At 41.8% G+C, this 16,387-nt stretch overlaps 1 protein-coding gene across 4 annotated transcripts in view; it reads left to right on the forward strand.

The window, feature by feature from the left end:
* Positions 1-16,387, forward strand: part of ZNF704 (zinc finger protein 704) — a 217,710-nt gene that overhangs the window by 192,383 nt on the left and 8,940 nt on the right. For 3 of the 4 annotated variants that reach the window (XR_014291541.1, XM_082600715.1, XM_082600716.1), the window contains 2 exons: positions 5,722-5,989; positions 8,229-8,333. Coding sequence is in view for 3 of the 4 variants with exons in the window: in XM_082600715.1 (XP_082456841.1) it covers positions 5,722-5,989; positions 8,229-8,333 (373 nt within the window). In the remaining variant the exon portion in view is untranslated. Of the gene's footprint in view, positions 1-5,721; positions 5,990-8,228; positions 8,334-9,602; positions 9,855-16,387 lie in introns of those variants that run through there. The other variant, XM_082600717.1, reaches the window with a different exon arrangement.

Genomic DNA, 16,387 nt, shown 5'->3' on the forward strand with positions numbered 1-16,387 from the left:
GGATTCCCTTTTTACTCTGTGTGCTTCACATTGCCTTGGTGAATTAGGATTCACATCCCTGCCAGCCATCGCACAGGAACGGGCCTGGGTTAGCAGGATTCCAAGGCTGCTCTGTATGTATATGAAGCTGTCACGGACCTGGGTAGGGGTTGGAAGGGGACCGCCTTTGCCTTAATCCATGTCCTCCATGATGTGACTGTAGCAGGATGGGGCATTTTTCATGAGTGTTGGCTGTGGGACCTAGGGAAAGAAGGGGGCATTCCAGAACCCCCAAATATGTGTCTTGCATCTGACGTAGCTGCAGTGCACACCGTGCCAGTATAAAAAGTACACTGTTTTTCTCTTAAGTCTCACTCCATTCTTATACACCAGGGGCTGATCCTGATTTATCCCCGTGTAGGACACACAATTTCCCCCAGGCCTGTGTGTCTATTAGTGGCACTCAGGCAGCCAGTAGCAACTCGGCCTGCCCTTTACTGGAGAGGAAGTGGGGACAGGAATAGAACAGGCGCACATTCTTCAGCCCACTCTCTGGGGTCTTCCATGCTCTGCTTGTAGGAAAGCCAAGCCCAGCCTGACCTGATACGGCGCAGACACCTCCCTAGACGCCTCAGCCTGAGACCTCAGGGGAAACGGAACGAGGCTGGGAGAAGCTGCCGATGTGGCTAAACAGAAAGGCCGAGGAGAAGGGGAGATTTTAAGTTCTATACAGGGATTGTAAGTGGGGAAAAAAGTTTATTCCGAGTCAGTGTCCTGCGCCTGCTGGATGTGGTCATGAAATTTGGGGAAGCCCCAGGGAAGGGAGATGTGCAGAGGCTATCCCATAAAACCAAGTGGCCAGATGTGCACCATTTCCCTAGAAATTCATAAATCCAATAAATGTTATTTATTCGACAGTTATTTTATGCAAAGCTTTCTGTGGGAGAGTACAATTTTCCATGTCTCAGGGAGAAAAACTGTGGAAGTACTAGAAGATATTTTTCCTGGTGATAGTAAACACTGAGGCTTTTTTTTTATACATATAAATTTATGTATTAATTTTTGACTGCCTTGGGTCTTCGTTGCTGCCTGTGGGCTTTCTCTAGTTGCAGCAAGCGGGGTCTACTCTTTTTTTTTTTTTTTTTTTTTTGCGGTACACGGGCCTCTCACTATTGTGGCCTCTCCCGTTGCGGAGCACACGCTCCGGACACGCAGGCCCAGCAGCCATGGCTCACGGGCCCAGCCGCTCTGCGACATGTGGGATCTTCCTTGACCGGGGCACGAACACATGTTCCCTGCATTGGCAGGCGGACTCCCAACCACTGCGCCACCAGGGAAGTCCCAACATTGAGGCATTTTAACATCAGCCTTATTTTTATTTAATACGCACTCAGTGCTTATTATGTGTGCGGTACACTTCTAAGCACGTATGCAGTAGGCCTCCGTACCTGCAGCTGCAGAACCCACAGATACGGAGGGCCAGCTGTGCTACGTCATTTTATATAAGGGTGCGGGCTGCCCAAATCACACACACAGCTAGAAGCTGTCAGGATTTGAACCCAGGAGATCCGACTCCAGAATTCATGCTGGGAATCACTGTGGTATAACATCAGCTTCCTTCGTTCATTCATTCAACGTTTAATCGGCACCTACTGTAGGCCACATGCGCTGATATGTGTGGTGTGACACAAAGACGAACAAGACATAGCCCTAGAGAATCAGTGTAGGGAGGCGACAGGGGTTTAAAAAAATTACAGAAATGTACCAAGTCATTACATAAAGTGACTTAAATAAACTGAACGCACCTCACAGGGAGCTCAGAGCATCTAACAGTTTGGAATTAAGTCCTAACGCCTAATGTGCAAAATGCTTCCCCGATGTGAGAGCTCAGGTCGCTTCCACCTCCCACCTCTTGCCCGGCCACTGTCAACTGCTCCACAGTCGGCTCGCTGGCCTCCCACCCCTCTTGCCCTCCTCTCCTCTATTCTCTCTCCAGACAATTGCCAGAGTGATCCTTTTACAAAGTAACTTATGGGGCTTCCCTGGTGGCGCAGTGGTCGAGAGTCTGCCTGCCGATGCAGGGGATGAGGGTTCGTGCCCCGGTCCGGGAAGATCCCACATGCCGTGGAGCGGCTGGGCCCGTGAGCCATGGCTGCTGAGCCTGCACGTCCGGAGCCTGTGCTCCGCAATGGGAGAGGCCACAACAGTGAGAGGCCCACGTACCGCAAAAAAAAAAAAAAAAAAAAAAAAAAAAAAGTAACTTATGAGTCTATTTCTGTTTTGTAAATAAGTTTATTGGTATCATTTTTTTAGATTCCATATATAAGTGGTAGCATATGATATTTGTCTTTGTCTTACTTCACTTAATATGAAAATCTCTAGGTCCATCCATGTTGCTACAAATGGCATTAGATGGCATTAGAAAACAAACTTATGGTTACCAAAGGGCATAGCATGAGAGGGGGTGAACTGGGGAGAGATAAATTAGGAGCTTGGGATTAACAAATACACAGTACTGTATATAAAACAGATAAACAACAAGGACTTACTGTATAGCACAGGGAACTATACTCAATATCTTGTAATAACCTATAATGGAAAAGAGTCTGAAAAAGAATATATATATGCTTTATATATGTATATATAATATATTTAAAATATATATATAATTACTTTGCTATACACCTGAAACTAACACAACATTGTAAATTAACTATACTTTCATTTTTAAAAATAAAAAATAAATAAAAATAAAAAGTAACTTAGAGTCCTCAAAATCCCCAGAGGCTTCCATCACATTCAGGACAGAATCCCAAGTCTTTCCCCAGGGCTACAAAGCCCTGGGCGATCTTGCCTCTGGCTTCCTTGCCACTCTTCTCTCATTACTCTCTGCCTGGTGCCCCGAGCACCAGCCACCTGCCTCTCTGCCCTTCTTGGAAAGTGCCAAGACGGCCCACCCCAGGACTCTGTGCATCCTTCCCACATGGTTCCCACATGGGTTTCTCCCTCACCTCATATAGACGTCTGCTCAAATATTACCTCCTCGGAGAATCTTCCTCTGAACACAGTATTTAAAATGATGCCCCCATCATTTACGCTGATTAAGGACACTTTTAATGCTGCTTAATTTTTCTTTCTGGGATTTATCACTACCTGATGTATTAAATGTCTATTTCCTTATGGGTTTACAGTTTCTATGAGTTACAGTCAATACAATATTATATAAGTTACAGGTGTACATTCTGGTAATTCACAATTTTTTAAGGTTATACTCCATTTATAGTTGTTACAAAATATTGGCTATATTCCCTGTATTGTACAGTAATATATCCTTGTAGCTTATTTTATACATAATGGTTTGTACCTCTTAATCCTCTACCCATATACTGCCCCTCCTCCCTCCCCTCTCCCCACTGATAACTACTGGTTTGTTCTCTATATCTGTGTCTGCTTCTTTTTTGTTATATTCGCTAGTTTGTTGTATTTTTTAGATTCCATATATAAGTAACATCATACAGTATTTGTCTTTCTCAATCTGACTTATTTCACTTAGCATAATACCCTCCAAGTCCATTCATGTTGTTACAAATGGCAAAAACTTCATTCTTTTTTAATGCCTGAGTAGTATTCCATTGTGTGTGTCTGTGTGTGTGTATGTGTGTGTGTGTGTGTATCTCACATCTTCTATATCCTTCATCTGTTGATGGATACTTAGGTTGCTTCCATATCTTGGCAATTGTACATAATGCTGCTATGAACATTGGGGTGCATGTATCTTTTTGAATTTCTGTTTTGTTTTTTTTTTAGATATATACCCAGGAGTGGAATTGCTGGGTCATATGGTAGTTCTATTTTCAGTTTTTTGAGAAACCTCCATACTATTTTCCACAGTGACTACACCAATTTACCTTCCCACCAACAGTGTACAAGTGTTCCCTTTTCTCCATATTCTCACCAACATTTGTTATTTTTGTTCTTTTTGATGATAATCATTCTGACAGGTTTAAGGTGATATCTCATTGTGGTTTTGATTTGCATTTCCCTGATGATTAGTGTTGTTGAGCATCTTTTCATGTGCCTGTTGGCCATCTTCATGTCCTCTTTGGAAAAAACTCTATTCAGATCTTCTGCCCACTTTTTAATAGGGTTGTTTTTTTTTTAAGGTTGTGTTAATGGGCTATTTATATATTTTGGATAGTAACCCCTTATCGGTCATATCACTTGCAAGTATTTTCTCCCATTCAATAGGTTGTCTTTTTGTTTTGTCAGTGGTTTCCTTTGCTATGCAAAAGTTTTCAAGTTTAATTAGGTCCCATTTATTTATTTTTTACTTATACTTCCTTTGCTTGGAGACAGATCCAAAAAAATATTGCTACAATTTATGTCAAAGAGTGTTCTGCCTATGTTTTCCTCTAGCAGTGTTATGGTGTCATGTCTTACATTTAGGTCTTTAATCCATTTTTAGTTTATTTTTGTATATGGTGTTAGGGAGTGTTCTTTTTTTTTCTTTTTTTTAAAATTTTTATTTATTTATTTAATTTATTTTTGGCTGTGTTGGGTCTTCGTTTCTGTGTGAGGGCTTTCTCTAGTTGCGGCAAGTGGGGGCCACTCTTCATGGCGATGCACGGGCCTCTCACTATTGCGGCCTCTCTTGTTGCGGAGCACAGGCTCCAGACATGCAGGCTCAGTAGTTGTGGCTCACGGACTTAGTTGCTCTGCAGCATGTGGGATCTTCCCAGACCAGGGCTCGAACCCATGTCCCCTGCATTGGCAGGCAGATTCTCAACCACTGCACCACCAGGGAAGCCCAGGGAGTGTTCTTATTTCATTCTTTTACATGTTGCTGTCTAGTTTTCCCAGCACCACTTATGGAAGAGACTGCCTCTTCTCCATTGTATATTCTTGCCTCCTTTGTCACAGGTTAATTGACCACAAGTGCGTGAGTCTATTTCTGGGCTCTCTATTCTTTTCCATTGATCTATGTGTCTGTTTTTGTGCCAGTGCCATACAATTTTGATTACTATAGCTTTATACTGAAGTCAGGGAGCATGATTCTTCCAGCTCTGTTCTTTCTGAAGATTGTTTTAGCTATTTGGAGTCTTCTGTGTTTTCATACTAATTTTAAAAGTATCTCTTCTAGTTCAGTGAAAAATGCCATTGGTATTTTGACAGGGATTACATTGAATCTGTAGATTGCCTTGGAGAGTGTGGTCATTTTAACAATATTAATTCTTCCAATCCAAGAATATGGTGTATTTTTCCATCTGTTTGTGTTGTCTTCAGTTTCTTTCATCAGTGTCATACAGTTTTCTGAGTACAGGTCTTTTACCTCCTTAGGTAGGTTTATCCCTATGTATTTTATTCTTTTTGATGTGTTCCATTATGGGTTTCTTGTCTGCCTCTCCCCCTAGACTGCATGTTCCATCAGGGCAGAGTCTATTTATGTTTTGTTCACTGTAATAGTGGGACTCTAAAAAAAGAGCCAGGACATAGTAGACTCTCAATGAATTGTTGTTGAATAATTGACTGATTGGTTGATTAATTGAATAAATTGCTTTAAGAAGTCAAGGAAGGCTTCCCTGGAAGTGGACGGTTGAGTGTTGCAGGATAGGTAAGAGTTTGCCAGGCAGACAGAACAGAGGAAAAGCATTCCAGACAGAAGGAACAGCATGTGATGTGCCAGATTTCAAGGCAAGAAAATGGCTTGGGTGAGTAGGATTGTTTTGCTCTCTTTTGCATTAGGCGTGTTGGGGAGTCTGACTACAGTGATGGAGAAGAAGACTTTTACTACACTGAGATCAAGCTCAACACAGACTCGGTGGCAGACGGACTGAGCAGCCTGGCCCCGGTTTCGCCCTCCCAGTCCCTGGCTTCGCCTCCTACTTTCCCCATCCCAGATTCCAGCAGAACAGAAACTCCTTGTGCCAAAACTGAGACAAAATTGATGACACCCTTGAGCCGCTCTGCTCCCACCACCCTCTACCTCGTGCACACCGACCACGCTTACCAGGTGACTGGCAAGGGGCCGTGAGAGTAATCACTTTACTCCTGACCAAAAGCAGTAGCATTCTGACCTCTGAGTAAAGGATAACTCAGTGGAAAAACAGCATCCAAGAGAGCCCAGTAGCAGAGTTGGCTTTTTCCTTTTCTCCTTTTAAAGCCAGAATCTTGCACAGATGAAACCCTATAGGTCCTTGGACTTTGCAGTACTGATTGAAGATCCGATCCCTGAGACGCTGTTATGAGAATTAAAATCCTTAATACTGTAAATCTCTCAGAAGGGTGCCTGGCACATGATATAAGTACCTGTTAAATAAAAAGTAAAATAAGTGAAAAGATGAGCATTGAAAAGTGCTGACACAGTGCCACTTTCGTCCTGCCCCCCAGTCTGGGACTTAGTGCACTCCCTTCCGAATTGGTAACTAACTCTCTCAGACTGGAGCTGTGGTTGTCAGTGTTCCCCAAATCAACAGTGTCAGCATCACCTGGAAACTTGTTAGAAATGTACATTTCTTGGGTTTGCCCTAGACCTGTGGGACCAGAAGGAAGGGTGGGGCTGAGCAGTCTGTGTTTAACAGACCTTCTAGGGGATTCTGCTTCACTCCAAAGTCTCATAAGACCTTAGAGACAAATCCTGCAAATACAGGACAGGGCTAAAGCTCCTTTTCCCCCAGCAATTATTAACTCTTTTAAGTGTTGATTTAGTAAAGTTTCAATACACTCAAATTAAAAAAAAATTTTCCCAGAATTATCAACCACCTTATGTAACTTTTTAGAAAAAAAATCTCCTGTACATATTTGTAATTGTGTTCTCTCACCCTTGTTTTATAAACACTTTCCATAGAACTGAATATACAACCAAATTCAATTAAATCAAAACATTAAATTGTTTTAATCATTCTTTTGTTAGGGATCTACTTTTTAGTCTATCCAGCTTTTTAATTATCATCAGTAAATCTACAGAGGATACCTCTGTGCCGGTAGCTTTATTTTTTCTTTGAATTTCCAGAAGAGTAATTATTGAATCTTAGGATATAACATGAACAGCTATGTATTGCCAAAATATTTTCCAATGGTGCCAGTTACAAAACCACTGTCACTAGCAACTATATGTATAAAAGTAGAAAAACTAAAGCTGTAGAGGAAGAATTCAGCCATTTATTTAGTAGACTTCAACTCAAGAGCAATGGAATAGAGCTAATTATTAAATTAGTTGATGCAATAACTTTCATTCCTGACTCTTCTTAACGGCGGTCAAAAGAATTATTCATTCCTTTGTTCTTGTTTGTCAGTGTTGCATTTAGGTCCGAAATCGTGGGCTTGAACCAACTTAATTAAATTATTTTGCTTATCTATATAATGAGAGTTGGAACACACACTAAGGGATCTAGAAGTTCCTTCCCAAACCATATATTCACAATATTGGGATTTTTCTGTTTACAGATATTATAAATGCTTAGCATAAAAATATTAGAAACATAAGCAAAGAAAGAAAATCCATCCTTAGTCCCAACAAAAAGAAAGCCCCTTGGTTCATAGTTTTGGTATGTCCTTCAAAAGTATTCTATGTGTGTATGTATACTCATTTTTTTTTAAAAAATGGAATCTATTGTAATACTGTTTTCACTGTGCTTTGTTTTTTCCACTTAATATCTCATGAACGTTTTCCCACGCCAATGAGTATTCTTCAACATCATTTTTAATGGCTCCGTGGCTATATCATGATATATCTACCCTTTTCCCTATTATTGGACACGTGTTTCCAGTTTTGTTAAATATAATACATAGTTCTGCAATGAACATCCTTATATCCATTTCCTGAGAATAAATTCTAGAAGTGGAATAGCTAACATACAGAACGCTAAGAATTTTTATATGTATTGCCAAATTACCCTCCCAAAGTGTTGTAATTTACAATCTACCATCACTGCATAAAAAAGTGACTTCCCAACTTGATAGTGAGGAATTGTATATCACAGATGTCCTAAAATAGGTATATGTATGTATAAGCAAATTTCTTTTCAGAAATCGGTAGTCAAAAACTTTCTCCTTTTATACCTTCGATTGCTTAGATAGCTAAAAAGTTTATCTCTAGCTACTCTCTTTGACTGTGTTTAATTTCCTGCTACTATAATTTAGTCATTAATATAACTGAGATTAGTTCTGAGGCCCTACTTTGGAAATGACAGCTTAAGACTCTGAGGTGAAATGTTCTTTCATAACAACTTTCTCTGTTTTCTATTTGACAGGCCACGCCCCCTGTGAACATTCCAGGATCGGCCAAGTTCACCCCCAATGGCAGCAGCTTCAGCATTTCTTGGCAGTCTCCTCCAGTTACCTTCACAGGCATTCCAGTAAGTAGAAAAGCAAAAAGCCAGAAATCTGGTCAAAGCCAAACGTACATTTAGAGAACAAATTGTAGAAACATGCAAGAAAAAGACGAAAATTGGAATGCCAGAAGAATTCTTTTTTTTTTTATGATATTTGTAAACTCAGCGAGGTGTCTCGTGGTCCAGACAGGCCCAACTTCTTTGTAAAAAGGTGTTTTGACTGGAATTTTAGAAACTAAAAGACAGTTTCATCTGTTGATAAACAACTTGTTGGAAATATATCAAGATTTTTTGTGTGGGTGGCATATTTGTATGTTTCCAAAAGGCTTTATAAAATTAATAGCTGAACTCAGACCCTGAACATAAAAGAAAGAGACCCTATACGTAAATGGCACTTAACGTTATGAGTAACTTTATAAGATTTGACTTTGAAATTATTGTTTGTGGGTATGTCATTTTGCAAGTTCAAATAGTAGAAATTGAAATCACTTTTTTTCTTCCAAAGCCTGAATAGTCCATGCTGAGGGGTAATTTGCAAATAAATGAGTGCTGAAATATGCCATCGGGTTTAAGTAGTATATAAGAATTGATTTGATATAGTAAATGATTACTGTCTGAAAACTCAGCATGAATGTGCTTGATTTTTAACTATTCATTTAAAAAGATATTGGGTCTTTTATAGCTTATCACAGAATATCCATAGACCCCCATACCGCTGATGCCCAAGGGGGTTTATAACTCCTGATAAGGTTCAGGGAAGTGGCTTATGATAATAGACATTAACCTTATTTTCTCCTCTCCACCCCTCTCCCTAAGGACCTCACAAAAGCTTCTTATTGCAACCACTGGCAACTCCCAGAGGTTTCCAGCAAATACCAAGGCCTCCTGTGGAGCTGATAAAAATGAAAGTGGCTCAGTCAATTACGCTGTGCTCTGTCAATGAATATTTATTAAATTCCCTAGAGGAATAGTCAACAATAAAAAGCATCCTGCTGGCAGCAATTCGAGAATTTGTGGCTTCCAGAAAATACTCCTAGAATAGGATTTTTAAACAGGATCATGGCTCTGGAATAATTATGAAAGGTGCCTCCTTCACGAAGAGTGGAACTGCTGGTAGTTCTCAAAAAGCAAGAATACGATGAATGCCCTCTTAGTAAACATTGAAAAAGAATAGCTTAGACATGTAGGTATTAGTTTTGTTTCTGGCAGGAACAGTGATCCCCTAAGGTGGGTGTCAGAGGTAAACAACCAGCCCTTTTGGCGACTTTTTTTTTTTTTTTTTTTTTTGGATAGACATAAAAAGACCCAGAGTGGCTCTCGACAGGACATTTGAGACAACCCTAAGCCAGCAAGGCAGCTACAATCACAGAATGACAGAGACCTGCTATTCTAAATTCCATTCCTTCCCTTCTTTGATTTGAGCAGAATTTTCAAGAGCATCCCCCTAGAGCTCATCTGGTGTAAAAACAAGTATAGTGTGTAGACAGAACAGCCCAGTTCAGACGTCCTTTCAAATTACCTCTATGACCAGCCCAAATGGAATATTTTCCCCTTTGTTCTATTAATTAAATCATCTCCTTCTGAAGCATAGTGTGACATCACGCTGCGTGGTTGGTTTTTTTTAAATTGGGGTATAGTTGTTTTACAATGTTGTATTAGTTTCTACTGTACAGTGAAGTGGAGTTCCCTGTGCTATACAGCACGTTCTGATTAGTTATCTTATTTTACACATATTAGTGTATACATGTCAATCCCAATCTCCCAGTTCATTCCACCACCCCCCACTTTCCCCCCTTGGTGTCCATACATTTGTTCTCTACATCTGTGTCTCTATTTCTGCCTTGCACACCGGTTCATCTGTACCATTTTTCTAGATTCCACATATATGCGTTAATATACGATATTTGTTTTTCTCTTTCTGACATTTCACTAGTTCCGTGTCCTCCAAAGTTCCTAAATGTCTTTCACGGTAGGGTACCAGCCAGGATACCTCCTCTTGTTGGTTTTTCAACAGTGAAATTTTAAAACTCTTCTCTCTGTGGACACTGTGGACAGAGTCCCTCATTTTGCTCTTGATTGCTTACCAGGGATGTTCTGGACTAGAGCTTTGACAGAAAGTACATAGAGTAACTGAGTTAACTAGGTATCCCACTAAAATCCTATGGGAGCATCTAATTTATCCTTTCGCCAGAGAATTCCCAATCTATCTGGTTTTAGACTGTTTCAGCAGTCAGGCTTGCCATTGCTATCTAAAAATAAAGGTAAGGGGATGGAGGGAGTTGCCATTTTCGAAGGCTTTTGTTTAATTCTAGAAGGAAGACAAGAAGGCTTACTACTAAAAGTGTTCTTCATGTTGCCCTACTCTCTATCAATGCTTTTTTTAAAAGAAAAGAAAAAAACTGGCTGTTTGCTGTCCGCCCCCTTCTACAGGGGGCTGGATCTCACAACTCCACACCACCCAGGCATAGGACTGTCATATGTCCACTGGCTGGGTGCCAGCAGCCATCCCTGAATTCTCCAGGGGTGCTAGTCCTGCCTCTAGAAAACAGGGAGCCAGGCTGACTCTGAGAACCTGTGAATCCCCACCTCCTAAATTCGTGTAATAGGATTTTCAGACAGAAGCTCTAAAAGTTTTAAATGATAAGGTACTAGTATTAGTGGTGGCTTCAACTTTATCCAAACTGAAGAACAGAGCAGTTGCCATTTTATTAAATCCTCATTAAAGAACACCTTTCTTGTTGTACTCCAAAGCAAGTACTCTGAGTTTGTCAACCCCATTTAAGGTTTCCTTTTCTCCCATGTCTTTGAGACCTGGTATTGAAGAGGGGATGCTTTTGTATGCTTCCTAGAAAGTAGAAATAATCTCCTTCTGCGAAATCCCAAGGTTTAAAGAATTTTATTTATTCATTTGCCTACACTGGACTTCCTGAATTTGGGGCTTTAATAAGTTCCCTGGGTAAGACCTCTTCCCGGAGGTGTATAGCCCAGAAGGTCAATCGCATATTCACCAATGTAACGTTTCAGTCTTTTCTAGCCCAAGGCTATGGACATAGGGGTAGGGAGAAGACCATGGTTAATTACTGCTTTCTTTGACCTGTTTTTCCCCAATGACCCCTAATTATCTCCATTTCTTTCCCTGTCTTTTCATGGCAGAAAGCTGAGAGCTCTTGGCCCCTGTGTTAGTCTGCCATAATAGACTGGGTGGCTTAAACATCCCACATTTATTTTCTCACAGTTCTGGAGGCCAGCAGTCTCAGATCAGTGTGCTAGCTGATTCAGTTCCTGGTGAGGGCTCTCCTGCTGTCTTGTCAGGGGCCAACTTTTTGATATGTCCTCACATGGCCTTTTCTTTTCAGGGGGTAGGGAGATAGAGAGAGAGCCCTTTGGTGTCTCTTCATCTAAGGACACTAATCCTATTGGATCAGGGTCCCACCCTTTGGACCTTATTTGTCTTTAATTACTTCCTTAGAGACCCCATTTCCAAATACAACCACACTGAGAATTAGGGCTTCAACATGTGAAGGGGGGTGGAGCGGACACAAAATCCAGTCCATAATAGACCCCATGCAAGCAAATAAGAGCTAATCAACCTGCTATCCAAGGGCCATTCCAAGAGGCTTCAGGCCAGAAAGACAGTCTCCAGACCTGAAATAGTAGTTCTTAATTGTTAGCTTTTTAGCTGGTTTGTTTTTTATTAACACTTTGATGGAGGGTTCAGAATATTCTGTTAGAAGAGATTAAAACCGAGACAAGGGGCTTTTTTCTTTTTTTTCCCCCATTTGGGGGATAGAAAATCACAAAGAAAAGAAATTTCTCCAACATATTTACAGAAAGACACAACATCTGTATTAATGCTCTGGTGTGAGGCAAGTCCTGACTGGCATTTACAAGCCGTGACCTCTAGCCGGTCATAGGACCTCTTTCAAGCAATGCCTTCGACTCAGCTCTATGACAACCACCTTGTATCGTTGCATTGTTGAACACAATGCCTGGCACTGGCTGACATTATGTTGTACTTCCTAGTGTTGTTATCTGTGACACGTCCCATTACTGTAAAACCGGGGGCAGAGAAAGTGGATGCTCCGTATCTGGGGTTGACTCATATAACACAAATATACTCAACATATGGGAAAAATTAGCCACGATTTTTGCAGACTATAATTTAGAATTCTTTAAACTCTTCTGAGGTCACACCTAATCAGGAGACAAATTACAGGCAAATAGCCCATTTTAGTTATTTAGAAATAATACCATACAGTACTCTCTCTAAGTGTATTATATGCTTTATAAAGCATGTCCCCAAATAGAACTTAAAAGTGGTTAAGATGGGGCTTCCCTGGTGGCGCAGTGGTTGAGAGTCCACCTGCCAATGCAGGGGACACAGGTTCGTGCCCCGGTCCAGGAAGATCCCACATGCCACAGAGTGGCTGGGCCCGTGAGCCATGGCCGCTGAGCCTGCGCATCCGGAGCCTGTGCTCCGCAACGGGAGAGGCCACAGCAGTGAGAGGCCCGTGTACCGCGAAAAAAAAAAAATGGTTAAGATGTAAAACAAATAACTCTGGAATGTGGAGGCCACTGGGAGAAAGAGACAAATCATGTTTTCCAGGGCTTTATTCCAGGGCACACAATACTGCCATCAGTTTTGAGGCAGGATGGAAGAGAGAAAAAGCAGGGCTTTAACACCATTCAGAACCAAGTTCCAAGGTCGGCTGGTGTCAGACAGCCCATATTCAAATCCTGGGTCCGCCATTTACTTTCTGCGTGGCCTCAGCAACTTCCTTAACTTCTCCATTTCCTCATCTAAAAAGTGGAAGTGATAGCGATGCTTATCCTGAGCTTATCATGAGGATTAAATTAGATAACACAGGGGAAGGTACTTTAACAAGCTCTTGGTAATTCCTGATACTACTTTTAACTCTGGGATGCATGTAGGCCAGTTCCCTGCTCCAAGCCTAAATTGTCTTACCTACAAAATGCAGATAGTGCTTAGTTTGCAGGCTTTTTGGTGAAGATTCAAAGAGAGTATAAATAACCTAGTGGCCTTTCACATTTGCAAGCACTGAATAAATGTTGGCTGCCTATGCCCATCTCCCCCTAGCCTCAGCCCCAGCTAACATAAGATGCCAAAACATGATTGTCTTGCTGTTAAAAATTCTCCAGGAAAGCTCCCGATCGATAGCGGGAGGATATTGATCCTCCCACAGAACTAAGCCGCACGCTGGTGTGTGAACAGGGTCCTGGCTTCCACTATGCTGCAACCTGCAGAAACCCAGGTCTGTTGTAGAACGGGAGGGGCTGCCATCAGACAGGACTAGACACGAAACACGTGTTGCCCTCAACTCCAGACTTAAGAAAGCCGTTAGCAGAAATAAAGAAGGTAGAGAAGGTTTCTTCCTGCAGTAGGTCCAAACCTGCCCCTCATTCCTCCCCTAAACCTATGAGATCACCAGTTTTCTAATGTCAGTTAAGTGGCACCCCCATCCCTCCAGCCTCTCAGGCCAGGACCTAGGAGGCATCCTTGATTCATCGAAAGATTTGTCCTCTTATTTTCTGTCCTATATCCCATTTATCAGCAAGTCCCAGACTCCGCCTCTACAGGATACGAATCCAGCCCCTTCTCCCCACCACTGCCACACTCTCATCTAAATCACCAGTACGTTTTTCTCCTGAAACAGTGCAAAAGGCTCTTAAGCGGTCCTCGGGGCTCCTGTCCAGGCTCTTGCTAACCCATTCTCCAAGGAGCCAGAACGATCTTTGTAAAGCGTTAATCAGATGTCTCACTTTCTTAAAACGCTCCACTGGCTTCCCTTGCACTTAGAATCACCTTCAAATTCCTCATCACAGCTCCAAGACATGACCTGAACCCACCACCTCCTGTCCTCCCGCCTTCCTCCTGCCTCCCACACATTGTCTTCCGGCCCCACTGGCACTCTGCACCTGGGAGGCCTTGGCCCTTGCCCTCCCCCTTTCCCCAGAGTGCCCTGTAGATCAAAGATAACCTCCCCAAGAAGCCTTCCCTCACCACCCTGAACAAATATGTCCTCTCCTTCCATCACGCTTGGCCTGGTAGCCTGTTTCATTTTCTTCAGGCACTTATCACTAAAATGCCCTTACTTGTTTTGTACTTATTGTCTATCTCCCCACTAGAATGTATGCTCCATGAGGGCAGAGACTTTATCTTGTTCAGCGCTGTATCCCCACAATCTAGAACAGTGCCTGGGGCATGCTAAGTATTTAACAAATACTTGTTGAATGAAGAGCATTTTATAATCTCATATCACCCCACACAAAATTGACGTATGGCAATTCTGCAAAACTTAGAACCTTCCACATTATCCCTGGCTGATGGAAACAGTGTCACTGTCATGTCACCTAAACATTTCCAGTTCTCTGACTGAATAAAGAGGTACTCTTGGGATTCTACAAATTCTACACTAATTTTTAAAACAAAAAATTTTTTTTTCATTGTCCTGAGCACTTAAAACAAGTCATATGAGCGTATTCTAGATCATCTACAATAGTAGTAAACCCTGAAGCGTTCACTCCTTCTACTGTGCTAATATGCATCCTGGTCCCGATGGGATGGGGGATGGGAGTGGGAGGTGGGGATTCTGCTTCTGGAAGAACCTACATATCCATCCACATCAAATGCAGACACTGAACTCCAAAGCTTTGGTTTTTAAAAAATTATGTATGTCACTCACCTCTGCTGGCCCTCAATCCACCTAACTTTAGCAAAAGTAAAGACCAATGGTACAGAATAAATGAGACTCATGGCAATAATGGTTTAGGGCTTCCCTGGTGACGCAGTGGTTGAGAGTCCACCTGCCGATGCAGGGGACATGGGTTCGTGCCCCGGTCCGGGAAGATTCCACATGCTGCGGAGCGGCTGGGCCCGTGAGCCATGGCCGCTGAGCCTGCGCGTCCGGAGCCTGTGCTCCGCAACGGGAGAGGCCACAACAGTGAGAGGCCCGCGTACCACAAAAAAAAAAAAAAAAAAAAAAAAAAAAAAAAAAAAGTTTAAAATGTTAGGTTTTTTTTTCTTACGTGTTTAATTTTTTTAAATTAATGACTAGGAAAATAACACTTATGTACATTCCTTTACACTGAAAGAAAATAGAAAATCAATTCTATGGAATGTTCCCATGACTGTTGGTTGGTACTGGTATTTCTGTGGTCATGTTGGCTTCTAAGTGATTAAGTTTATCAATTTATTAGATGTTTGCTCTTTTGTGTATGGCAGTATTGTATATTTACTTGAAACATCATTTATCTTTTGTTATAAAATTAGCTTTGTGTAGCTTTTGAGAATCCCATTTGCTGGGAAGATATTTAGTGCTAGGTGAGCAGGTGATACAAAGAGAATAAGTGAGAAATGCAAGAGGAATGGAGAACAAAGGGGACCCTCCCATCATTACGACTGAGAGGTGGGGCATAAGAGGGTTAAACACATGCTCTGGCTTCAGGGAGAGCTCAGCACAGCCCTGGCCATTGCAAGTTCCATGACCTGGGGCAAGTTATTTAACCTTCCTGGGCTTGGTTTCCTCATCTATAAACTAGGAATGGTGAGTACTTATCACATGGGGTAGATGTGAAAGTAAAGCTGTTGTCAGTGACCCTGGCACATAGTGGATGCTCAGTAAGTACTACAAGGTTGACGTTCATTCTTGATTTGCTCAGGATCTTTGCTTCTTGCCATTATCCCTGTTCAGACCCCAGAGTCTGCCATGTGGATGTCTTATGCAAGAAGCCATTTATTTACTGGCTGTGAATGATCCAACTGAATAAACAGAAGGCTGAGATCCACATTGTGTGTTGCCACTGACTAGCTGTATAAACTCAGAGAACTCTCTAAACCTCTTTTCTTCTTTAAAAGAGAGACGGATGAGGCTTGGAATAGGAATATGCTTTAAGGTTTAAAATATTCAAGTGAAAATGGGCAACTGGGAAGGCAGAGATGTTGTGAAGTCATGAAGATTTGTAAAGTATTCGTTGTTGCTGGGTCTTTTCTGTTGGGGGATGCCTTTAAATTCCACCATGAGCATCACCCCGTCCATTTTAACATGTGGTCTCTGTGA

The sequence above is a fragment of the Mesoplodon mirus genome (assembly GCF_964341445.2).
Source record: "Mesoplodon mirus genome assembly, chromosome: 16".
In the NCBI taxonomy this organism is placed as follows: Eukaryota; Metazoa; Chordata; class Mammalia; order Artiodactyla; family Ziphiidae; genus Mesoplodon; species Mesoplodon mirus.